Here is a 27,053-nt window from a genome sequence, read left to right as displayed (position 1 = left end):
AAACAAATGAGATAGATAAAGGATATTGATGTGAAAGCTAATACATCTTTCAAGCTTCACAAAAGTTTTGTTATCAATTTGCATTTTCTTTGACAGTATATCAAATCATATGATGTTTTATCAATTCTTTAAATTTGCAGCATGGCTCTAATACCATGTTATTTTACTAGAGATCACTAAAAATGTAGTTGCATTGTCATATTTGGTATATGCTTTCCAAATGTCAGCCATCTCTCTAATATAGAATGAAGTATGGATAGACATGTCCCTTCATTAGTATTTAATTAATATAATGACAAATAAACATCTCATCCATTTAATATATTAATATATATATTATATCTCACACTTATATATATAATATATGTATTTGCACTATAGTTTATCCAACTAAAGCTACCAAACATTAACAATATATGGACTATAAGAAGAGTTAAGGTCATCAAGTCAATTTCCTATATATAAGGTTGCTTATTCCATATCCTTCACGGATTTCCTTATCCACATTGTCTAATTTGAGTAATAATCCTAAGTTAATCGATAGGTTAGCCCCAAAGGTGAGTTAAAAGCTAGCTTTGACTCCTAAGGAAAAAAAGAAAAGAAAAAACAAGGCGAAGGTAAAAAATTAACAAAACATATCATATATGCTAGTAAAATATGTTCAGATTGGGACAATATGTTTGTATCGCATCACCAACAAGAGAAGATATTTATAATGACATTTTCTGTCATACTCTTTACTATAATCAAGTGAGCACAATGTGGCATTCAACATGTGCTAGGTGCCACACTCTAAATAAAGGGCTATTATTTGAAGAGATGTGAAATGTGAAAAGCCATGCATTTGGAAATATGAAGAGACTTGCTTTTGGAAATTGAAGAGACCTTCAGTTGTGATATGAAGAGTCTCTCAATTAAATATATATAGAGATGATTGCTTTGTGGCTCAAGTTAAAAGTATTATACTTGAACATTTATTATATTAATAAAAGAGAATTTTTCTGGTGTGGTTGGGTTTTTCCCTTCAAGTTGAAGGGTTTTCACTGGATAAATTGTTGTCTCTTTATGTGCCTATTTTTTATTCTACTTTTTTTATTGCCGTTTATCTTTATTTTTGGGCAAACCTCAGCTCTTTGCCACCTATAAACCTATGTTTTGTGCTTTTTCTACCTGCAGCAAGGGTTTTCCTCTTGTTTACCCTGATTAGAGTTTTTGCAGTTCGAGAGGGCTCTCTAATTTTTCTACACTTTTACTTTTGTTCTATAAAAAATTAGTAATTATTTTTTCCTTATTTTTCTCCATAAAAATATAAGTGACAGGTTTTTATCATTTTTCCTCCTAAAAAAATTCTTGATGGTTTTTATAAGTTTTTCCTTAAATTTGAAGAGGTTTTGCACAATTTTTCAAATTGTTTTGTACAAGGATTTTACCTTTTTTACCTCAAAAACAAAATTTTCTATGCCAATCAGTTTTTCTCCCCAAAAATCAAGACTGGCTTTTTTTTTCTTCTCAAAATTGTTTCTAAGGTTTTTACTTTTCCAAAAAATAAACTGGTGTAACTGGTCACAGGATTTTTTATTTAATTTTTTGAAAAAAATCATCAAAGTGTTTTGTCGGTTGTTTGCTCCTTGCATGCTAAAGCTATGGAAGAGCAAATTTCCGATTGCTACTTAGGTATTGATGTTTGTGAAATTTCATAAAGTTCAAGGCTCCTCTAGAAAACCAATGGAGAGGATAATAATTGTGTTGGAAAGATAATGAAGTGGTTTTTACTTTTTATCCATCCAAGCTGTTTTGCAAGAATTTACAAATAATGAAGAAAAAGATAAATCTATATGAACCAATACAAATGGTGTTGCAGAAAAAATGAAAGAGATGCTAATAAGTAAATCAGAGAATTATCAGTGGTCCAGAATTTTTACAGAGATTCAAGCATTGTATCTGACCAATCAATCACCACAACGAACTCTTGTTAATAAACTCCTTACGAGGGATAGGCGTGTACACAATCCTCTCTTCAACATCTTAGAATTTTTGGTTGTGAACTGTGATACTTATATAAATGTTTTAAAGAAAAAGAGGACTAAAACAGATTATAAAGTAAAGAAGTGTATATTTACCAAGTATAATGATGTTATCAAAGGATACAAGCTTTGAAACCTAGATAACGTGAAAATGGTCGTAGAACATTCTTCAGAAAGATCACAAAGCCTCCAAAACAAGAACCAATAACAGATCATGTTCAAGATTGAGATGTAAAACAAGCATCAGGAGACCTCTTATCTCTTCACACATTAAGTCACCAAGAACAACTTCTAGATCAAATTAAATTTATAATCTTTGAAACAGAAATTTATTTTTTTGTTATTGAATGTTAACTAGTATTTGCAAGTCTTCAAAGTCTAAATTTGATCACTACAGCTGCTTGGTGTTTAGTGCTAGGGCGCCCCATATTTAAAGAATCGTCAATTTAATTTTGAGCCAACTATGCAGTGCTTCAGGTTGTGAGCACAATTCAAGCATGTCTAAGCACATACACTCCAAAAACATAAATGTAGATCCATTGCATTATACAAGCATAATCCCACAATTTGCTGATCCTCAAGGATGAAACCATTCTTACAAACAACAATGCACAGATAAATTAGATTAAAACGAGGGGGAGTTTGTAGAAATGAGAGAGAAGGTACATGCTGGAGCAATTAGAAATAAAGAAGTTATTCTTACATGCTAGAGTTACTGTTGCACCAAAAGATCGACCTGTCAATGCTTGATACAACCACTAGACTTATAGAACACAGGGAGCGGCAAGCCATGTCACGAATCCCGAAGGGGAACGTTGGTGGTTAGTCCAACAATCACCCCTTAGCATTACCTGAGGAGGTTCAAGCCTGTGACCAAGCTCTGATACCACCTGTTCCATACTAGAGTTGTCGTTGCACCAAAAGATCGACCTATAAATTTTGAGCCTACTATGCGGCACTTCATGTTGTGAGCACAATTCAAGCATGTCTTAGCACATACATGCCAAAGATATAAATTTTGATCCATTGCATTGTACAAGCATGATCCCACATTTTGTTGATAGTCAAGTATGAATCCCTTCTTAAAAACAACAATGCATGGATAGGTTAGTTTCGAATGAGGTGAAGCTACTAGAAATGAGAGAGAAGGTGCATGTCGGAGCAATTAGAAATAAAGAAGTTAATCAGGAAGATGCTACAAATAGAATGTTGCAACTGCAAAAAGAGGCTTAAGGTCAAGCAGCTTGTATCTAATGCTTGAATTATTGGCTCCCATATCCCTTATTTTGACTTTTCTACGTATATTCTTGCTAATACCATATATGAATTTCTATATCCACTCTTCATGTACACAAGACAATTTTAAGCATATCAAAATAAAAATGTATTTTATATTAGCATTCATGTTTGAGGTGTGTTGCATTTTTTACTTATTTCATTTCGAAATAGGCATATGTAGATCTGATTAATAAGGTTGGGTGAGTATTTTGATTTATTTTGCTATGAGATGCAATATAAGAATATTTTTCTTAACACTCACTAACATTGTCTTTTTTAATTTTGCCAAGTCAACATAACATTTTGGCTACAAAATCAAATCGATGTCAAAAATCAGCTTCCCATTTTTTCATCAAATCAAAGCCTCAAATTTACAGTTTGAAACATATGAAATATGTTGAGACAATTTTGCAAAGATTTACAAAGCACAAACCCAAACCTACTAATGTTCCTAGTCTTGTTAATTTAAAGTTACCATAAAATAGGGTCTAGAACACAAGAAGATATTAAGGACATGAATCATGATCTAATGGGGACAATTTCCTTAATCACAAGAAAATGCCAAACACATCTGAGCAACAGAAACTTCAAGAAAACATTAAATAGCATCACAAAGATAATGGTCATCTCATTGTCAATTCATTTGACCTCTAGTCACAACCCACACACATATTACTTTCCTCTCAGTGCACATATCACCCATTCTCTATTACAATCATTTCCAACCAAGGATTGTTCAATCATTATCTTCTCTACTTCAAGAACAATACATTCAAATCCTTGTTGGCCCATTGCTATACACAATGTGACACAGTGCTAGGCAGGAGAATCCCCGAAGGAGATGTCCTAGCCCCCAGCAAACAACCACAAAACGGACTATAAACAATAACATAGAGATTTAGATCCACATAATGCCAATTCTCAGAACAAGATTTTCATCCAACATGCATGGCTATAAGACCTTCCGAGTTATAGTAAATTACGTCAACAATTACAATAAAAGCTTAGCATGATCTCGCAAGATCCAAACTCTAGCTAACCCAAATACACAACCTGGTAGAGAACTCCAAGAAGAATCTAAACTCGTGTTTGCAACCCACCAAGCAACCTCCTTGTTTCCTAAGCCAACACTTAGCTACTAGGTCCACTCAAACTTCATTATCTCAACTACCCCTATTCTCCATCCTCAATTACAATGACTCTAGACTCCTCAAGACCCTCTACTTATACTAAACCAAGCCACAAGTCGACTTAGTGAAATTACATTAATTAAATACACCCACATTAAATATACCCATCAAGCCACAAGTCAGCGTGGCTACAAACATTAAATACATAACATAAATTAATTACTTAAGACAAGCCCCAAAGTTACTATGTGTAACAACTGGTTTTCTACTAACTAATTACATCATTAAACTAACTGATTTGTAATTCATATTCACATGACAGAGAATTCTAATATGATTTAAGAAAACTTATTCATACATGTTTTAAAAAATTAACTATTAATTAATATTTCTAGCTAAAAAAATTAATCTAAACTATTTGTAGATTACTGAAATGAAGATGCAGATAGATATGCTCATGATCAACTAAGCATTTCTGACACATAATATCTAACTTTTCAATAATTGTAAATACAGCCTTTTAAAAGAAAATACTAACTTACAGGTTAAAAATAGAATATACTGTTTCTAGTTGAGAGACTTTCTAATTGGTTGTCCAAGCTCTGACTTTGGTGAGAGGAGAAGCATTATCATAGGCTTAACCTCCCAACCGTAGACCTTTTTACTTATCCCCACAAGTTCTAATTTAATAGAACGGCCCTCCCTACTCCAAGGTCAAGCATGGGATTCATTGATCCAGCCATTGGAATAATCAGGTGGGTTGAGGTCCCAACAACTATTTGGAAGAATAACTGAAGCATCAGGACAACAACACGATCAATTTGTTGCGGCAAATCTGCCTTTTACCACCCTGGCCAAGGATTTCGAAATGTGGGTTTATAACCCGATCTCCACCACTCAGCTTGACAACTAATTTTGAAAGTGGAATTTGCATGAGCTAATGTCTTTTAATTTTATTTAATATAGGTTACTGATTTCATTCATGTGCTTCTTTACAAGTTCATCTACACCTCCTCACCATAATCAGGCCATCGGACCGGTGACTCTTTGGTGCCTAAACATTTGTTTTTACTTGTGTAACTTACACCTTTATCACCTCATTTCAGCATTAGCCGTGTGATAACCTTGGTGTTCTTAGTACTGTTTATCAGCTATTGAATCACATTTTTCCAAGATTAAAAGTACAATTTTAAAATGAAGAGTTTTCAGGCATTATTGAGAAAGATTGATATATTTAGTTGTATTTTGCTTCTTCAAAATATTCAACTGAATAGAATTGCCATGGACAGATGACTAAACTTAATCAAGGTACTTGCTTGTTTCAATTCACGAAAGTATAAATTCAAACTTTTAAAAGAAGGCTACAGATTTTTAATAAGGATGGCTTGATATCTCATAACATGGAAAGGATTTAATTTTAAAAACCGATTCAGCACCTAGCATGGAAAAGCTTTTATCAAAGCCAACTTAGCATATATTATGAAAAGAATAAATGCAAAAAGTCGACTTAGCAAACAGCAAGAAATGATTAAAAGCCAACTCGACATGGAAGGATTTAGTTTAAAACGAAACAACTCAGCTGTGCAGGTTTAAATGAAAAAGAAAGAGATTTTAATATACTAACTGGCGTATCACACTTGCTCTGACATAACATGGAAAAGATTTAGTAAAAGCCGACTATGAAAGACCAGTATTTACGAATGAAATATGGATGAAGAAATTTAAATAGCCACCTTACTTGACTCGCGGCTTCTACAGTCGATAATCACTTTATCCTGGCCTAAATGCCTCCTTCAGATCTCCACAGGAATAGTTGACAAAGGTATTGCAAAAACGTAAGGGTTCAGATGCTAAAGGCACCGTAACTGAGCAAAGTAAGAGAGTTTTGCAGAATAGAAGAGAGACGGGTATCAGTATGACAAAATACGACAAGGCCAACATATTTAAGGATTTAGAATTGTCCTTACGGCTTCCTGCTGTTACATGAGTTATATTCGAATTCTTTAATTCGATCATCTTGAAAGAACAAAAAGAAAGAGGGAAAAAAAATAAAAGGAAAAAGGAAAGATGACAAGTTCATTTAATATTATCATTTTACATTATTTTATTATCTTCTTAGTTAAGCTTATAAATATGTATTTGCAAGGTGGCATTATTGGATTAATAATTTCTAATGTAATGGTGCCACTTTGTATTTATTTATTTATGATCTTAATCGAGAGGGCCTAAATAATATTAAGTGATATTATTAATTGATAAATTTGATAAAGGTAATAACTTTGTTTATTTTATTATTTATATTATTTTTTAATTTTTAGCTCATGCGGTTCCACCACGAAATTTATTGTCAAGTCCTGATGACCTAGCCAAGGCGATTGTTAGGTCAAACCTGTTATTCTTGATGACTGAATCTTATGACCATCCCATTCCGATGACCTCATTTCGTAATGCTTCCCCTCTTTCTCTGGTCTTCATCCGACAACCTTTAAAACAACAGTCTCAACAAAACATCAATTCAAGATTCATAATTTGTTAGATAAAATCATTAGGAAATTTCATTATAAATATTAACTCATTCATCATAAATGTACAACGGCTAAATTTAACTGTCTTCATTTCATATGAACGCAACGGCTAGATTTCACTGACTCAATTTTCATATGATAATTAGATTGATGCAACGGTTAAAAATAATTGCTTAAATTTCACATGAACATGAATAAATAAAACAACGGCTATAACTACCATGATAGAACAACGACTAATATGAACTAATTTCACTTGAACATGAAAAATTATTTTGGTTCAACGGCTATTTTTAGCTTAAAACAACTATAGGGCAAAAATTGGGATGTAACACAATGCATAACTAACTCATAAGACCACATAAGAATACATGCACTTACACATAGGGGCCACATGCCATCCAACGATCCAAATCCAAGAGGCCACACACCAATGCCCACGAATCAAAGCTCGCAAATACAATCTCCAAAGCTCAGCCAATAAATAAAAACACATTACCAGTAACCACTAAAATGGCTTTGATTCCAAGACAATGACTCCAAACATCATGCGCACTTAAGGAAAGCTTCCTCAATATGCCTCGAACAAATCCCCAATCACACGAATCATAACTCCACAAACTCGAGCACAAAGCCCCTGCACACAACATTTTTGACTTCCCTATGATGCTCCTACATCACAATGGCTTCCTTCATCTCCCCCTGCGTGCACACTGTCTTTCTGAGTCACGCCTGGAAACCATTTCAAGAATACAAGGGGTGTCCACTTCCAGCTTCTTAACACGAAGCCTTCCATATTGCTTTCATTCCCTCCATATCTTGGAGTTGACAGTTACACACCTATCCTTCACACCTTATTGGCACTTTCTAAACCAGTTGCAACAGATTACTTTTGATTATCATTGCATTCCATTGGTTGACATCTCTTGAGGCTAGTCTATGTGCCTTTAGGCAATAGAAGACATGCTCAATAGAGTAGTATGTGGACATCAAGGTCCACGTCATCATCGACAAGGATTTGCCAAAAGTTCTACTGTGGTTGCACTGGCATCCTATAGTATATCATCAAAGTAGTTGTTGAAATCAACAGGCAAACTAGTAACAGGATCAACAACAAGAGAACCTATATACTAATTGAAGCTTGCCTTAAATTACAGCAAATAAATGGGAAGATTTTTATTTTGTCATTGATTCACCCGAAAAGCTCCTACATCATGTTCATTGTGCCAAAATTGTTGATGTGTGACGTGTGCCAAGGTATGTATCAAACCAGGAATTGTACATCTAATGGAAATTTTGATAAGTTATATATTAAAGTGGGCAATGAACATTGGACTACAGAAAGAGGTTCTTTATATATTCTGTGTGGCCCTTCAGATTATGCAATCTACTACCATGGAAGACCTGATTTGAAAAAAGTATTGGATGTAAGTCATTTTGTTTGGGCTGGAGATATTTGGCGTAGAAGATAAGTAGTTATGTGTATCGACCAGTAACTTGGATAAGCAAAATTAAGGCAATTGTTGTGTTGTCAGCTACAAACGCTGGGTACACAACAACCACTCATGCAAGCAAAAAAGTTGTATGATTACAGATGTTGTGTTCAGATGTTGCCCTTCTACATAAAGTTGTAAAGATATTCTGACTGTCAAAATGCAACTTACTTGGCAAAGAACCTTACTCATCATGTTTTTGCAATGTACAATGATTTGCAATTTTATTTTATTAGAGATATAGTTGGTGACAAATAGGTGGTGTTAGATAAAGTAGATACCTCGGAGAATGTTGTTGACTTGTTAGTAAAGTCTCTTAAAATAACTCTGTTTTGTACCCTTAGTAGTTCTTTGCAGACATTGACAATTAGCGCTGCTCTTTTTGAAGGTGGTTTTTCAGCCAATGGTTTAATACCCCACCATATTATAAACACCGTTTAGGAGATTCTGGTGGTTTGTATTCAATGTATTTTAAGTGGCAGAGCTTAATATGATAAGGGTTGTTTTTGCTAGATTTTTCCAACAAAGTTTCTGAATGCAACTGTCTTTTATTGTACATGTGACATTGTTTTCCCTCTATCAAATAAAATTCTGGTACCATTATGTCTCATTTATTTGTTTTTTGAGATTAATTTCTCTTTGCTCTGACCATACCCAGCTTCATTTAAATTTCTAAAGCATCCAGCCCAGGTTATATTTAGAGATAGTGCGATAAAGGAGGCAATATGATGCAACACTATTCAGCCTAGTGACAGAGATAGCATGTATGATTCTGAAATTAACAAAAATTCATCCTTCGTAGCCTACATGGGTTAGGATTTTATTATGAGAAGCCAGAGAAGCCAGCCATACAAATGCACAGCCTTGAGACAGATTGCCCAAATTCTCTATTTGAGGTTCACCAAGATTCAAATTGATAGTGATGATATTATAGAGCACTGTAAACAGATATGTAAATCCAAACAAAATAAAATGGAAACTGTTTGAATGACAAATTGTATCACCTGAATGGTTAAAAAGATAAAATTTCAAGCTGCTTGAAGGACAACCTATGACCTTTTATCTGCTTCAACGCACATAGTCTTCTATTGCTTTAAAATTCATAGGAGGAAACAAACAAATACAAATACTTATTACTTGCATGAAAGCTTTTCAAAGACATGAGAATATGAAACAGTGGCCTTAATAAACCATATATGATTACAAAAAGTCATATTTGAAAACAGGAAAAAAATGATTGAACATTAGGTTCTCATTGCTCAATTAGGAAGGTACAGTAGCTATAGCAACTGTAGCACTAGATTTTGTCAGCCTATTCTTGAACCTTTTGTAATTTGACCTTTGAATATTATATATTTGTATTTCACAATTCAAATTTTAGAATCTAGATGCTACTATACGATGTAATTGATAAATACTTGCTTAATATTAACAAAGACCGAGAGGTCAATATATACAAAAGAATAAAAACATTTTTCCTTGGGAAACAATCGTAGAGAATAGATACATTCTATTCTAGCTAAAAGAAAGCTAACAGATAACTACAAACTAACTAATATTAGAAACATTCTAATATTTACAATAGATTACAAATAGATAACCATTAACTAATAATAGAAGCTTATCTATTATCATAGTATACTCCCTTAATGGTTAATCTATCCACAAAACCAAGTTGTCCTCTGAGTTTAACAAACTTATCAAGACCAAGAGGCTTGGTGACAATGTTTGCAGTCTGATCTGTGGGAGGAACATAATACAAGTCTATTGTCTCGTCTTCAACCAGTTGTCATTTGTAGTGACAAATGAACATCCACATGATTGGTTTGTTCATAGAAGACTAGATTCCATGCTAATTTGATAATGGCTTCGTTATCAACAAACAAAGTGGTCGGTCCTACTAGTGACATTTACATATCCCCAAGCATCTGACTAAGCCAAACAGCTTCACAACCTACCTTGATTGTCCCTCTGTAGAGGAGAGAGAAACTATTTGTTGCTTCTTACTGGTACATGTGACAACACCAAATCCCAAAATGAACACACATTCAAAAGTTGACTTTTTATTGTCAACAGAGCATGCTCAATCTGATTCTGTGAAGTCACTAAGTCTAGGATAAGAACTTCAAGAGTAAAGAAGTCTAAAAATTGTAGTTCCCTTCACATAATGAAGCACACGCTTTGTTGCGATCCAATGATCGGCCGTAGGAGTTGCCATGAAAGGTGAGATGTAGCTAACTGCAAAGCAAAGTAGTTATCAGGCGTAGTAGCAAAGAGGTAGATGAGGTTGCCTACCAATTGCATGTATATAGTATCATCAATAGGAGGAGAATCAGACTTGGCTAATAACTTGAGACCTTTCTCCATGGGTGTAGATGTGAGCTTGCAAACCTGCATACAGAATTTCCAAAAGATTGTTGCTAAACGTCAACACCAAGGTAATAATGTAAGAGCTCAAGGTCAATCATATCAAAAGACTAGCATAAATTTTGTTTGATTCCTAAATCAAAAATGTCGAACTGCCAGTGATGATCAAATCATCATAAATAACTAGAAGGATAATGTCACCATCGGTATCTTCATGTACAGATTTGAGTCTAAAGAGCTCCTCGCAAAGCCTTGATCACTAAGATACTTATCTATTTTCATGTACCATGCCCTAAGGGCCTGCTTCAAGCCATAGAGAGCTTTCATTAATCTGAGAACCTGATGTTCTTTACCGACAACCTTGAAACTAGGAGGCTATGTCATGTAGACCTTTTCGTGGAGATCACCATTCAGGATAGCACTCTTGACGTCCATCTAATGGACCTTCCAGCCAAACTGTCTTGCCATGGCTAAGACTAATCCAATTGTGCTCATCTTTGCAATAGGAGCAAAGGTCTCCTCATAATCAATGCCCTGATGCTGAGAAAAGCCCATTGCAACTAAACAAGTTTTGTACTTATCCAAAGTACCATCAGATTTGTATTTGATTTTGTAGACTCATTTGCAACCAATGAGTTTCTTCCCTGGTGGAAGATCAGAAAGGATCCAAATGTTATTCTTCAGCTTGCTCTAGTGTTCAGATGTCTTGGCCTGCTCCCACTCTGCAATTCCTTTGGCCTCAGTTAGCCATGAGAGCAAAGTTAACAAACTTTGTAGGTTTGCTCTTTTCCGAGCAGTTCTCCCATCAATGAGCTCATCCTTACGAAGATTAGCAAGTGTCTTAGCCCACCACTTAGATCGGAGAGGAAGATGACCAATATTAGTATCAAGATATGTCCTATGATCAGGTTCCTCAGCTGAAGAATCTAGATCAAAGTCAGGTGAAGCGTCTACAAATCTGGGTGATCCTGCAGAAGAAGCTTGAGGTGTGTATAGGGATCACTAGTATAACTGAAGTTGCAGGAGCTACTAAAGCCCTCCCATCAGGTGGACCTAATGGAAGTCTAACTCTCAAATCATGAGCCTTCATAGCTTGGTTTGTTGGATCAGGAACAAAAGAAACAAGCATGAATGGTCCCCGCTGCTCATCAAAGACTACATCACAACTGTACAGGAGACAAGATGTCTCATTGTCAATCAAGCAGTAGGCTTTGTGAAGACTACTGTATACAACAACCATGAGTTTCTAACTCTTGGCATCCAACTTGGTACGTGACGCACCAAGGATCCAAACAAAACCAAGGGAGTCAAGAACTTTCAAATGACTAATTATGGGCTTGCGACCTGACCAGGCCTCTTCTGGAGTCTTACCTTTGACCGCCATTGTGGGTGATTAGTTCAAAAGATAAACTGTAGTGTTAACTGCTTTTGCCTAGAACTTCTTCAGAACATGTCTGTGTTCGAGCCTGGAGCGAGCCATCTCGGTGATTGTTCTGTTCCGACGTTCAACTACACGGTTTTGTTGTTGTGTGTGGGGTGTGGTTAACTAGCATTTGATGCCACCAGTATCCAAGAAGCTAGAGAATTCATTAGAACAAAATTCCACCCCCATTGTCTGATCTAAGAGTAATAATAGATTTCCCAAACTCTTTTTCAACTAAAGGTTTAAACTTTTGAAATACAAGAAATGCATCTAATTTCTTTTTAAGAAAATAGACCAACATTATTTTCTACTAAAATCATCAACGAACCTGGGCTAATTCTGGGCTTGCAGCCTGACCAGGCCTCTTCCAGAGTCTTACCTTTGACCGTCATTGTGGGTGATTGGTTCAAAAGATAAACTGCAGTGTTTAACTACTTTTTCCTAGAACTTCTTTGGAGAATGTCTGTGTTCGAGCCTGGAGCGAGCCATCTTGGTGATTGTTTTGTTTCGACATTCAACTACACGATTTTGTTGTTGTGTGTGGGGTGTGGTTAACTAGCATTTGATGCCATCAATATCCAAGAATCTAGATAATTCATTAGGACAAAATTCCACCCCCATTGCCTAATCTAAGAGTAATAATAGATTTCCAAAACTCTTTTTCAACTAAAAGTTTAAACTTTTGAAATACAAGAAATGCATCTGATTTCTTTTTAAGAAAATAGACCAACATTATTTTCTACTAAAATCATCAACGAACAACAGAAAATACCTAGACCCAAGAACAAAATGAGTGGCCATATGGCCGCAGAGGTCAACACGAACAAGTTGAAGTATCTGAGAAGCTCGCCAGGAATCGCCACTAGTTAAAGGTGTACAATTTTGCTTCGCAGCCTAGCATGCATCACAAACTCCAAGTTGCTGAGTCTAAATATCTAACAAATCGAGGATAAGCTCTTCTTGAGCAAGCTAAGACAGATCATGCACATTTAAGTGCCAATATCGCTAATGCCAAAGTGTGCTAACAAAAGACCGCCGAGCAACCATAGTTAAGCCATGAGAATCACCAAAATCAGTAAATCGGAATAGACCATGATCCTCAAGACCCACTGCAACAATAGATTGTGTTGCCCTATCAGTGATGGTACATAGAGGTGAACTAACGGTGACATCCAACTATGGAGAATGTAGCAGCAACTGATTAACTGAGAGTAGATTTAGTTCCATCCCTGGAACATTGTACACATCGAGAAAAATGAGATTCCTCCCAACAGATTGAATCTAAATGTTGCCTTTGCCGACAATGGTGTACTCTTCTCCACCACCAAAACTGATAGTCTGAATAAGGTAGTCAGTGAACTGGTCTCTTCGATGGGTGAAGTGATGAGAGGCAACTAAATCAATGTACCAAGTAGACGACTTCAAATGATCTGGAAGAAAGGCAAATTCTGTCTGCTCAGTGTGCTCTGCATTGTTCACTTTGGGTTGCAAACCTGATTGCTTAGATTGGGTAGCTAAGTGTTTCTGACATTCAACCTTCATGTGACCAAGCTTGTGGCAATAGTTGCATTGAACGTTCTTCTTGCGGAAGCCTTCTGAAGCGGGGAACAGGAGACTTCTGCTGAGAATATTACCGAGACTTGCCTTTATCCTTCTATTAGGATTTATGGAGGTGAAGTTGGAACTGCTACCGAATTATTGTTTCCACCAATCTTGCTCAAGTAGAAGTGTGCAAAAATCTGTGAATTTTGGATCAACACCAAAAGAAGTGATGTTGAGAGTCTCGATCAAATGCTCATATGGCTTGGGTAAACTCCTAAGAGTGATGACAACAATGTCCTCTTCCTTCATCTTGAGACTAATGGCAAGCAACTAATCACGAATTCCCTAAATCCTATTCAAGTGACCTTGGAGCAATGTTCGCTCATCCATGCCAATAGTAAATAAAGTGTTCTTCAAAAAGAAAGATCTGCTTTTGTCAGAAGTCTCGTGAAGATTCTTGAGATGTGCTCCTATCTTGCCAATTGTTTTGTCAGATAAAAACTGAGAGAGTTGATCATTAGCTACGAATAATTTGAGAAGCATCACCGCCTCCCGATTAATCAGATCCCATGTATCCTGATCAGTACCAAGGGCAATCAAATGCTATGTAACACCCAAAACAATCTAATCAGTATTCTAATATTCAAAAATTGCTATTATTTGCTGCTTCCAAGAGCCATAATTCTGACCATTGAATTTTGAATTGCTCTAAAGAAAAATATTAGTCAGAGATGCCATGGCACATTCTACAATGAAAAAGCGTAAAAATCTATGAAGGCACGTTCTCCAAGGCAAAAAAACCAAAGACCTAGAAAAATTGAAGTACCTAGAAGAGAGCTCGAAAAAAACAATAAGAATACGTTGTTGATTTTTGAATCCGCTGGCACGAAAAATTGAGGCACTGAAATTGTGGCACCCAAAAAGATCTAACGAGAACCCAGTTGAACTCTCAAAAAACACACCACGAATTTGCAATAAGAGAAAAAAATTGAGTCCAAAAATTAAGGTTTCGAACAGAAACATCCTAGGCTGAAAAAGGTTGAAATCGATGGTGAATCTATAGCAAAAAACATAGTTTTCTTGCCCGAATCTGGTACTCAGGGTTTTAAGAAACCCTTAGTGTTGCTCCCAGCCCTAGATGTGCAGTAAAAATGGCAAGCAACTGATCATGAATTCCCTAAATCCTATTCAAGTGAGCCTGGAGCAATGTTCGCTCATCCATGCCAATAGTAAATAAAGTGTTCTTCAAAAAGAAAGATTTGCTTTTGTCAAAAGTCTCGTGAAGATTCTTGAGATGTGCTCCTATCTTGCCAATTGTTTTGTCAGATAGAAACTGAGAGAGTTGATCATTAGCTACGAATAATTTGAGAAGCATCACCGCCTCCCAATTAATCAGATCCCATGTATCCTGATTAGTACCAAGGGCAATCAGATGCTATGTAACACCCAAAACAATCTAATCAGTATTCTAATATTCAAAAATTGCTATTATTTGCTGATTCCAAGAGCCATAATTCCGACCATTGAATTTTGAATTGCTCTAAAGAAAAATATTAGTCAGAGATGCCATGGCACATTCTACAATGAAAAAGCGTAAAAATCTATGAAGGCACATTCTCCAAGGCAAAAAAAAAACCAAAGACCTAGAAAAGTTGAAGTACCTAGAAGAGAGCTCGAAAAAATCAATAAGAATATGTTGATTTTTTAATCCGCTGGCACGAAAATTGAGGCACAGAAATTGTGGCACCCAAAAAGATCTAACGAGAACCCAATTGAACTCTCAAAAAACACACCAAAAATGTGCAATAAGAGAAAAAAATTGAGCCCAAAAATTAAGGTTTCGAACAGAAACATCCTAGGCTGAAAAAGGTTGAAATCGATGGTGAATTTATAGCAAAAAACATAGTTTTCTTGCCCGAATCTGGTACTTGGGGTTTTAAGAAACCCTTGTGTCACTCCCAGCCCTAGATGTGCAGTAAAAATGGACAAAAATGCCCAATAACAGTTGTTTCTTCAAAAACAATCAGAAAAAAAAAAAAAAAAAAAAAGTGAATATTGATGGTCAATATTCTCAGAAAACATTTCAGAAAAATAATTTTGAATTATGATTTTCTTAAAACTTTAAATCAATGCTCCTAATACCATATTAGGATGTAATTGGTAAAATACTTGCTTAATATTAACAGAGACCGAGAGATCAATATATACAAAATAATAAAACGATGTTTCCTTAGGAAACAATTGTAAAGAATAGAAACATTCTATTCTAGCAAAAAGAAACCTAACAGATAACTATACAAACTAACTAATATTAGAAACATTCTAATATTTACAATAAATTACAAATAGATAACCATTAACTACTAATAGAAGATTATATATTATCGTAATAGCTACTATATGTGATCTCCCTTATTTGGAACATTCTTGGTTCTACACCTACAATTAATATTAATGACAAATGTCAAAAACTGATAATAGGAAATTTTTAGTACCAAAAATTTATGACGATATTCAAATCAATACATCAAAGCATCATTAACATTCAGATCAATAACTTCATTAATATTCAGGTCATAGCATAATCCTCATAACAAATCAAATCATAAATTCCTTGGAAACGCTTGCAAATGGCAATATCAAGGCTGGTTATACTTCAATTGTCAGGAGAATGGAAGGTGGGCTGCCCTTCCATCTCTCACTCCACCTTGGTGGCTTGCCATCCTCCTTGATCAAGCCCAAGAGCGTGGAAGGCCAGTCGTCTATTACATCTCTTGTTCAACTTGATGCAAGCATTAAGGTGTGACATCCTTGATCTCTCATGAATTTGGAAGGTTGGCCATCCTTCATATTAGTAAGATTCTTCCACAAGTTGAAAATTGATTTCTTCAGGAATTTACTAGATGATTGCCAACTAAGTAACTATTGATGAATTAATAAACATATCCTCAAATAACTGCAACAAAAAATTTTGAACTTGATCAAGCTCAAGAGCATGGAAGGCCCACTATCTATTACATATTTTGTTCAACTTGATAAGAGCATTAAGGTGTAGTGTTCTTCATTTCCAATGAACATAGAAGGCTGGCCATCCTTCATATAAGCAAGATTCTTCCACAAGTTCAAAACTGATTGCTTAAGCAAATTAAGAGATGATTGCCAACTAAGTGCCAATTGATGAATTAGTAAACATATCCTCAAATAACTGCAACAAAAATTTCTGAAATATTATTTATTGCTGCTCTCAATCTATACTCTCAATTGATCTCTTGGGTAATTATAACTTGATAATAAGAATTCGCTTAAATTTGATCCAATGATTGATGGGTTTCTGGTAAATGATTGATGATTGAATGCTTTAAGCTAGAATGGTTGAAGCTTAAATAATTGATGCTTGAATGATTGATATAAGATTGTTCAAATTGATGAAAGAATTGATTAATCTGTGCCGCTTGCCGGTTTGATGGTCGAATGAATTGACAATTTAGGATGATGACTTGCTAATTGATTGTTTGCTTGATTTGGATAACTGATGATTCAGAAGTGACGATTGAATAAATGCTGATTTAATGTATTGGTGAATGCAATTGACACGTGAATTTTGAATAATTGGAGTGATTTCTAGTTTATACTTAATTGGTCACCTCCTGTCATAAAAATTGAATTACCATCCTTCACTTCTGCCTCTTGAGAAAACTAAATTATTTTCCAAATTGATCTACCTTGGATGATCTTCTCAATGAAATCTTCTCCCCTTAATATCTTCCAATGTGAGGGAGAAGTTTCACCTCTTTGTGATATCTGTTACTTTTGTAGCCTTTTGAAGTTACACCTCTTCGTGAAGTTACAACTATGCATCCTTAATCACTGCTTTTGAACCCTTTTAATTATTATTATTAAAAATATATGCTTGCCCACAGAAAAATAGATTTAATTTTAATTGTATGCTATTTGGGAATCGCTGCCAAATGATATTTTTTAGATAATCTTAATTGACCTCCTTACAGGATCGCTGCTATTTTAATTCATTTTCCTAGGTTAGAGATGCAATCTGGATTTTCATTAAGCCGTGATATCTTGTATTCTGGATGGGAACATGACATAATATTACTTATCATTTATGATAAACAAACAATGAAGTGAGGACATCTGTACATGTATACAATTGATGTGTAACGCATTTGTTTGGGATGACTCTGGAAATTTGTCTACTGTTTTTTTCCTGACAATTTTGAAATACATTTACATCTGAGATATTCATGCACATGTAGCTTGAATAGTTTATGTTCTGCTCCCCTGTTTTTGCCATTATTGTTTTCTTTACTTTTACATAATATCTAATACCATGGCAATTAAGAGTCACAATCAACACTATGATATCAATTAGAGAAATTATCATGTGCAGTATTTCCTCTATATTCAATATCCTTTATTTTTTATAGTAACTGCATTAAAAATTTCATCAACAGCTAATTTTAACTAAAGTAGATAGTTTACTGAGTTCTATCAAGTTCACAATTAATTAACTGTGACAGTAATACAAATTGGTGACTGTTATTCAAAAAAAATGACATCAATTTCTCCAATGCATACCTTCGAATAGAGTCGCACTCGTTGATCTTTGCTGCCCACATAATAAATGCAGGACAAGGTAGGAAGCCAATTGTGCAGTTCACTCTGCAAAATGGTACAAATGATACATCCAGGCTACTAGGAATAAAAATGAATTTCCCAAATGAATCAATTGAATCTACTACCTTCCAGTTGACCATGACTGCGTTGGGAACAATTATGAGATGCGGACCATAATTCCCCTTGTACTCCATAAGATAAGCTATTAAAGCCATTACCTTCACAAAACTATCAAACATCAGAATTTGTCTAAGGATGTGTACTTCAAAATATACAGAATTAAATGTACAGTATATGTTGAAATGTCAAACACAATGCAAAAGAAAAGATTAAACAATGAAATTATGTATCATTTAAATAAATAAACTGTCCCTTGGAATTGCAACGAAGGTATTGTCATTTCTAGCATTACAGCAGAAAATCCTAATATAATAATTTTTTCTCTCAAAAAAATTATGGTAGATCTCTAACTTTTGTCCTTAAAAAATTGTTAGGGAGGTTTTAATAATTTTTTCCCTTTCAAAAATTCTTTAAGGTTTTAATAATTTTGTCTTTAATAATTATATTGTGGGTTTTCAAAATTTCTTCCTTAAAAATTCTTGGAAGATCTTATAATTTTTGTCCATTAAACATTATTGTAGGTTTAGTGCATTTTTTGCGTAAAAATTAATTTTGTACATGATTTTTACCATTTTTCTATAAAAGAAAGTAGTCTTACATGCTGATCTAAGTCTCAAAAATTGTGTCAGCTACTCACTAATGTTTCATTGTCTGGTCTGATTGGTTTTTCTCCTCAGAAATTATGTTTAAGTTTTTTCGATTTTATTTTCAGAAATCATTTTTGGATTTTCAGAATTTTTCCAAATAACATGACTGGTGTTGCTGGTCTCGGGGTTTTCCATTTTTTCTGCAAAATCATGGTTTTAGTTTCATCTCGGTGTCACGGCTACAGGGACTGATACCTTTGTTGTCCAAAATCAAGGGATGGTTTGTGATCATTTCCAGAAGTTCTGCAGGTTCAGGGTGGGTCTCAGCAAGCTCATGTCGTATAAAGTTCTGATGAGAAAAGGACAGCCTTTAATGCATCTGTGACCAAAAGACTTGCAGATTGTTTCTGTAGGGTAGTTAGCACAATGACCATCATGGGAGTGGATTAAAATAATAATGTAATGTTTTTCATGGCCATCTTTCGTCAGTTTAGTTTTGGTCAATACAATGACCATTAAGGGAGTGGATTAAAAATAATAATGTAATGTTTTTAATGGTCATCTTTTGTGAGTTTAGTTTTTTTAGTTAGTTTCTATCTCTGTATTCAGTTAACTTTTGTTTCATTTAGTTTCTATCCTTGTACTTTTCCTATAAGGAGACTTTGTTTCTATTGTTTTATAACCATATTTAAAATTTTCCCTTCCCAATTTACCAAATTCAAAATCACAGAAAGATTAACAGAGAATAAAAAGTAAATCTATGGCACCAAATTAAGATTGATAAAAGATGTCAACCTATATGAATTATATTAGAGATGAATGAACCAAATTGTCAGAAAAAGGAGCACACTTGAAAACAATTTTCTGTTATTTAAAAATTTTCCTCAAAATTAACTAATAATATTTCTAGCTTATTCATCTGAAAAAACAATAAGCTTTCTGGAACGTAAAAGTGAGATGCTGCATATACAAATCAAAGTGCTTTCGAATATGCAACATTATATAGTTGTGATATTGCTATCAGGATTTAACTGTGTGATTTTGAGTCAAACTCATTAACCCATTTTTCATGAGTGAGTCAAACTCATTGACCCATTTTTCATGAGTAGTGATTCAACATGAATCCATCATATACTCATGAAAAATGGGTCAATGTGTTTGACTCAAAATCACACAGATAAATCTTGATAGCAATATCACAATTTGACTTGCTGTGGAAATTATCTCCTACTTATCAATTGATGAGCTTGAGGGGCTTTCTAATGAATGGTTCATAAGGCACAACACTTGGTGAAGGTTTTGCAAATGGGGTTGCAAGCTTTGGGTTTAACCATGGAGGAAACTCCGTAGTTAAGCGCACTCAGGCTGTAGTAGTACTGGGATGGGTGACCTCCCGGGAAATCCCAATGCTTCACCCCTGTGAGCATCACCTAGATCCAATGAGTGCTAAGTGTTCCATTTATTCTCATGAGAGATGGATTCATGTTGAATCACTACTCATGAAAAATGGGTCAATCAGTTTGACTCAAAATCACACAGTTAAATCCTTATAGCAATATTACAATCTGACTTGCTGTGGAAATTATCTCCTACTTATCAACATTATATAGTTCAAACAGGTGGCTTATCATATAAAAGCCAGGTTTAAGACACATAGATCCTTACAAGTTGATCTTCTTGAGACAAAAAACTTAGCCTTAGCAGATGTGAAGAGTGCATTACATTCCAAACTAGACTAGGCCAATTGAAAATATATAGTAAATACTACTAACAATTATCTAGTCTGTTCCTTAGCATTGATCATGAAAATGGTTCCACCTTTGGAAATTCCATCATCAGAAAATAGTAAATGCCTTTTTGAAATTTTCTTCATTAGTTTCTCCAAACAGAAAATAATTTTCATACACAAAAAATTATTATGCTGCAGCTGACAGTAAAAAAAATTAATGAAGCAAATCTAGCTACATTCTGTACTTTCTCCAAACAGAAAATAATTTTCATACACAAAAAATTATTATGCTGCAGCTGACAGGAAAAAATATTAATGAAGCAAATCTAGCTACATTCTGTACCTGTAATTACAAAACGATCAATGGTACTCATCATACTTGAAGTTTATTCAATCAAAGGTGGAAAAGGTGGACGACTCTTTTGGCTCCTGTTGCCGAGCTCATGGATTCCTATGAATCTCTTCAGCACAAATTACTGAGGTGACCCACCCCCAATTCGAATGAGGAGGATAGCATGGTGTGGAGATTTAAAGGAAGCGGCATGGCGACTGTTAAAAACACCTTCTCTACTTATTTTTGGTGAGAGGTTTGACTCTTAAACAACTAGATGCTTATGGTATAAGCTATGTCACAAGGTTTGAGTTCAAGTTTGAGTTCGGCAACAATAGAATTCAATTGAAATCTGGAAGGACTAAGAATCTGAATCAATTTGTCTTATATATAAATTTATATTTTAAAGATAAATAATAATAAATCAAAAAAAAAACTGTTATTTCAAATTTGAATATATTATAATAAATTTTAAAATATTATCATATAAATAAGTTTAAATTTTAATTTAAACTGTATTACAATTAAACCATAAATATATTAAAATATTATAATAAGTTTTAAAATATTATCATATAAATAAGTTTAAATTTTAATTTAAACTTTATTACGATATAAACCATAAATATATTAAATAGTCATGTCCCCATCCTCCTACTCCAATTTTGTGCAAGTCTCTAGAGAGACAAAATCAGAATAACCTGAAGAAGTTGGTTACATTAGATAACTAGCAATTTTCGTACGGTCAAAGGTAAAAAGATTTATGTAGAATCTGTTAAAGGATATCAACATTCATCAACAAAGACTAGGATGAATACAATGTTCCCTGTAATGTTCCAATCAAACACAGAAATGAGCAAATATTCAAACATGCTTGACCATTTTCAAACATAAGATTAAAGTGCTTGTGTGTGCCCTCAACAATCACCTTGACCGTGATCGGCAATAACTCGAAATAGCGACTTACGTACTTATATACAAATAATATTAAATGCCACCTCAGCACGAGACATGGAGGCTCTATGCTTTCAATAGAGTTTATTGAAAAGTGTCGTGTAAGGCATAATGATAGTAGAAACAATCCATAGGCCCATAAACATCATCTAGAATAGCAGGAATATCAAAGGAAAGAGTGTTATAATTGCTATAATATTAACGAAGACTTAAAAGACACCAAATACCATCACATTAGAAGTTGAGATGTGATTTAGAAAGATATTCCTTAAGGGAGGGTGATATCATTAATTAAGACATTTTAATTTAACAAATGAAACAACCTTCATATTAATGCACCCTCGAAAGCATCCAACATCGTCAAATATATAATCATAAAAACAAAAGAAGGATTGGTTGTATTGACAATGGACATTACCTTAGATAACCTTAGTTACCGATTCGAGCACGTGAATCGGATCCGTGGATTCGTGATTTTTCTTTTTTCCCAATTATGATTTGTGGAGGAATCATGTATATATATATATATATATATATATATATATATACACTAAACAGTTAGAGAAATATAGATAATTCTAAAACTAAATCATTCAAAGTAGGAATCTATGATTCTATAACATTTCATAGTACGAATCCATGATTCTGGTATGAATCTATGGATCAAATCCTATAAGAAAAAAAAGGAAAAAAAAAAACTTCAAAAAAAAAAATTTAAAAAAAAACATCCGGACGAATCCAGCCACAGATCTGAATCTGGATCCAACCTCTAGGGCACAAATCCAGTAACTAAGTAGATAACCAATACTTGCTTGGAATGACTGGATACCGAAGTGGATGCATGTGGAAGCTCGGAGGCAGATGGGTGTCCTGTGAGTGCCATCAGGATGCCACTCACAGGCACCCGAATGCAAGCAGATGCCTGTTTCAGTCATCCGGATGCATCCAGGTGCCTGTGAGTGGCATCCAGGTGGCACCCACAAGGCACCCAAGAGTTTCAATCAGCATCCTCGCAGAAAAAGTAACTTTTGAAACTGGCATTAGATTGCGGTTGGCATTAGAAGAAATATGGATTCTGTTGTGTCATTTATTTTGTCCTAGCCTTCTTATGAAAACAAATGAGAGGTAACAAAGCTGAATCATTTGCTTTAGTTGTTTGATCAAAATCACAACTAAAAGAAAGTGCAAACCTGGCTATCCATTAACAGCCATATTCACAATTGCCTAGTCCCTCTACTTTACCAGTACTATGAATAGATTTGGACTTTTCGTTTCTGATTAACTTCTTTTCAGGGAAATCCAACTACATGCTGAGCTTTATATTTTAACAATATTTTGCTGCATGCTGATTTTCCTTAAGGTATTTTTTATTTTGTAGTTTGGAGTAAACTTGAGTGAATTTCACTGTGAATATTTGTGCCTATGAAGCTCAATTTATAGTTTGAACTATTTTATTGACATATGAAATATCTTGAATCTTAATCAATGGTGAAGTATCATATGATACTATCAAATAATATATGTTTGTATATTTCTTAGTTTCTAAGTTCTTGTATTTATATGGTTCTTAAGTTCTTTGCATATATATTAATATTATATACATATATATACATACATTTCAAAACACATCCATTCCCAGAAGAAAAAAAATCCCACATCCCGTATCCATTTCCAGATCCACATCTAAATTGGTAACTTCGGACATTACCCATTCTTAATCAAAAATGATCATCAGCTTATTGCAAACCATTTTCACACAAGAAGTAGATATGTTAGTCATCGTCAGCCATAAAAGGTGCAGTCTATCCAATTGGCATTAGCATATCAAATGATTAGTGAAGATTAATGAAGGCATCAGTCGTTGTATATACAGCGATTAGAATTGTTTGTGAATGATGAGATTAGAGGAGGACATGAGCCATGTCTCCTCTACATGACTTCAATTCTAAACATCAGATATGAGGCAAAAGACATATATAAATAGAAAGGAGGACTTATATCAGGACAATCATATATTCAGCAATCTCTGGTATTGTGATATTGCTATCAGGATTTAACTGTGTGATTTTGAGTCAAACTCATTGACCCATGTTTCATGAGTAGTAATTCAACATGAATCCATCTCTCATTGACAATAAATGGAACACTTAGCACTCATTGGATTTAGGTGATGCTCACAGGGATGAATCGTCGGGACTTCCCGGGAGGTCACCCATCCCAGTACTACTCCAGCCTGAGCGCGCTTAACTACGGAGTTTCCTCCATGGTTAAACCCAACGCTTGCAACCCCATTTGCAAAACCTTCACCAAGTGTTGTGCCTTATGAACCATTCATTAGAAAGCCCCTTAAGCTCATCAATTGATAAGTAGGAGATAATTTCCACAGTAAGTCAAATTGTGATATTGCTATCAGGATTTAACTGTGTGATTTTGAGTCAAACTCATTGACCCATGTTTCATGAGTAGTGATTCAACATGAATCCATCTCTCATGAGAATAAATGGAACACTTAGCACTCATTGGATCTAGATGATGCTCACAGGGGTGAAGCACCGAGACTTCCCGAGAGGTCACCCATCCCAGTACTACTCCAGCCTAAGCGCGCTTAACTACGGAGTTTCCTCCATGGTTAAACCTAAAGCTTGCAAACCCATTTGCAAAACCTTCACCAAGTGTTGTGCCTTATGAACCATTCATTAGAAAGCCCTTTAAGCTCATCAATTGATAAGTAGGAGATAATTTCCACAGTAAGTCAAATTGTGATATTGCTATCAGGATTTAACTTTGTGATTTTGAGTCAAACTCATTGACCCATGTTTCATGAGTAGTGATTCAACATGAATCCATCTCTCATGAGAATAAATGGAACACTTAGCACTCATTGGATCTAGGTGATGCTCACAGGGGTGAAGCACCGAGACTTCCCGGGAGGTCACCCATCCTCGTACTACTCCAGCTTGAGCACGCTTAACTACGGAGTTTCCTCCATGATTAAACTCAAAGCTTGCAACCCCATTTGCAAGGTGACCTCCGAGTAGTTTAACCATGGAGGAAACTCCATAGTTAAGCGGGCTCAGGCTGGAGTAGTACGAGGATGGGTGACCTCCCGGGAGGTCCTGGTGCTTCACCCATGTGAGCATCACCTAAATCTAATGAGTGCTAAGTGTTCAATTTATTCTCATGAGAGATGGATTCATGTTGAATCACTACTCATGAAACATGGGTCAATGAGTTTGACTCAAAACCACACAGTTAAATCCTAATAGCAATATCACAATTTGACTTACTATGGAAATTATCTCTTACTTATCAATTGATGAGCTTAAGGGGCTTTCTAATGAATGGTTCATAAGGCACAACACTTGGTGAAGGTTTTGCAAATGGGGTTGCAAGCTTTGGGTTTAACCATGGGGGAAACTTCGTAGTTAAGCGCACTCAGGCTGGAGTAGTACTGGGATGGGTGACCTCCCGTGAAGTCCCGGTGCTTCACCCCTGTGAGCATCACCTAGATCCAATGAGTGCTACGTGTTCCATTTACTCTCATGAGAGATGGATTCATGTTGAATCACTACTCATGAAACATGGGTCAATGAGTTTGACTCAAAATCACACAGTTAAATCCTGATAGCAATATCACAATTTGACTTACTGCAGAAATTATCTCCTACTTATCAATTGATGAGCTTAAGGGGCTTTCTAATGAATGGTTCATAAGGCACAACACTTGGTGAAGGTTTTGCAAATGGGGTTGCAAGCTTTGGGTTTAACCATGGAAGAAACCCCATAGTTAAGCATGCTCAGGCTGGAGTAGTACTGGGATGGGTGACCTCCCGGGAAGTCCCGGTGCTTCACCCCTGTGAGCATCACCTAGATCCAATGAGTACTGGGATGGGTGACCTCCCGTGAAGTCCCGGTGCTTCACCCCTGTGAGCATCACCTAGATCCAATGAGTGCTAAGTGTTCCATTTACTCTCATGAGAGATGGATTCATGTTGAATCACTACTCATGAAACATGGGTCAATGAGTTTGACTCAAAATCACACAGTTAAATCCTGAGAGCAATATCACAATTTGACTTACTGCGGAAATTATCTCCTACTTATCAATTGATGAGCTTAAGGGGCTTTCTAATGAATGGTTCATAAGGCACAACACTTGGTGAAGGTTTTGCAAATGGGGTTGCAAGCTTTGGGTTTAACCATGGAAGAAACCCCATAGTTAAGCATGCTCAGGCTGGAGTAGTACTGGGATGGGTGACCTCCCGGGAAGTCTCGGTGCTTCACCCCTGTGAGCATCACCTAGATCCAATGAGTGCTAAGTGTTCCATTTATTCTCATGAGAGATGGATTCATGTTGAATCACTACTCATGAAACATGGGTCAATGAGTTTGATTCAAAATCACAAAGTTAAATCCTAATAGCAATATCACAATTTGACTTATTGTGGAAATTATCTCCTACTTATCAATTGATGAGCTTAAGGGGCTTTCTAATGAATGGCTCATAAGGCACAACACTTGGTGAAGGTTTTGCAAATGGGGTTGCAAGCTTTGGGTTTAACCATGGAGGAAACTCTGTAGTTAAGCACGCTCAGGCTGGAGTAGTACTGGGATGGGTAACCTCCCGGGAAGTCCCGGTGCTTCACCCCTGTGAGCATCACCTAGATCCAATGAGTGCTAAGTGTTCCATTTATTCTCATGAGAGATGGATTCATGTTGAATCACTACTCATGAAACATGGGTCAATGAGTTTGACTCAAAATCACACAGTTAAATCCTGATAGCAATATCACAATTTGACTTACTGTAGAAATTATCTCCTACTTATCAATTGATGAGCTTAAGGGGCTTTCTAATGAATGGTTCATAAGGCACAACACTTGGTGAAGGTTTTGCAAATGGGGTTGCAAGCTTTGGG

At 35.3% G+C, this 27,053-nt stretch overlaps 1 protein-coding gene across 1 annotated transcript in view; it reads right to left on the bottom strand.

Annotated features, from left to right (window-relative positions):
• BRM (transcription regulatory protein SNF2) overlaps positions 1-27,053 on the bottom strand; it is a 75,343-nt gene that overhangs the window by 15,649 nt on the left and 32,641 nt on the right. The window contains exons 7-8 of the mRNA XM_089798808.1: positions 18,540-18,632; positions 18,376-18,459 (exon numbers count right to left, since the gene is read on the bottom strand). Of these exons, the coding sequence (XP_089654934.1) occupies positions 18,376-18,459; positions 18,540-18,632 (177 nt within the window). The remainder of the gene's footprint in view (positions 1-18,375; positions 18,460-18,539; positions 18,633-27,053) is intronic.

Source organism: Cupressus sempervirens, chromosome 8, assembly GCF_028749045.1.
Source record: "Cupressus sempervirens isolate cs-2001-9-10 chromosome 8, ASM2874904v1, whole genome shotgun sequence".
NCBI lineage: Eukaryota > Viridiplantae > Streptophyta > Pinopsida > Cupressales > Cupressaceae > Cupressus > Cupressus sempervirens.
Note: the sequence above shows the minus strand (reverse complement) of the source record. Positions and strands in the feature narration are given on the sequence as shown.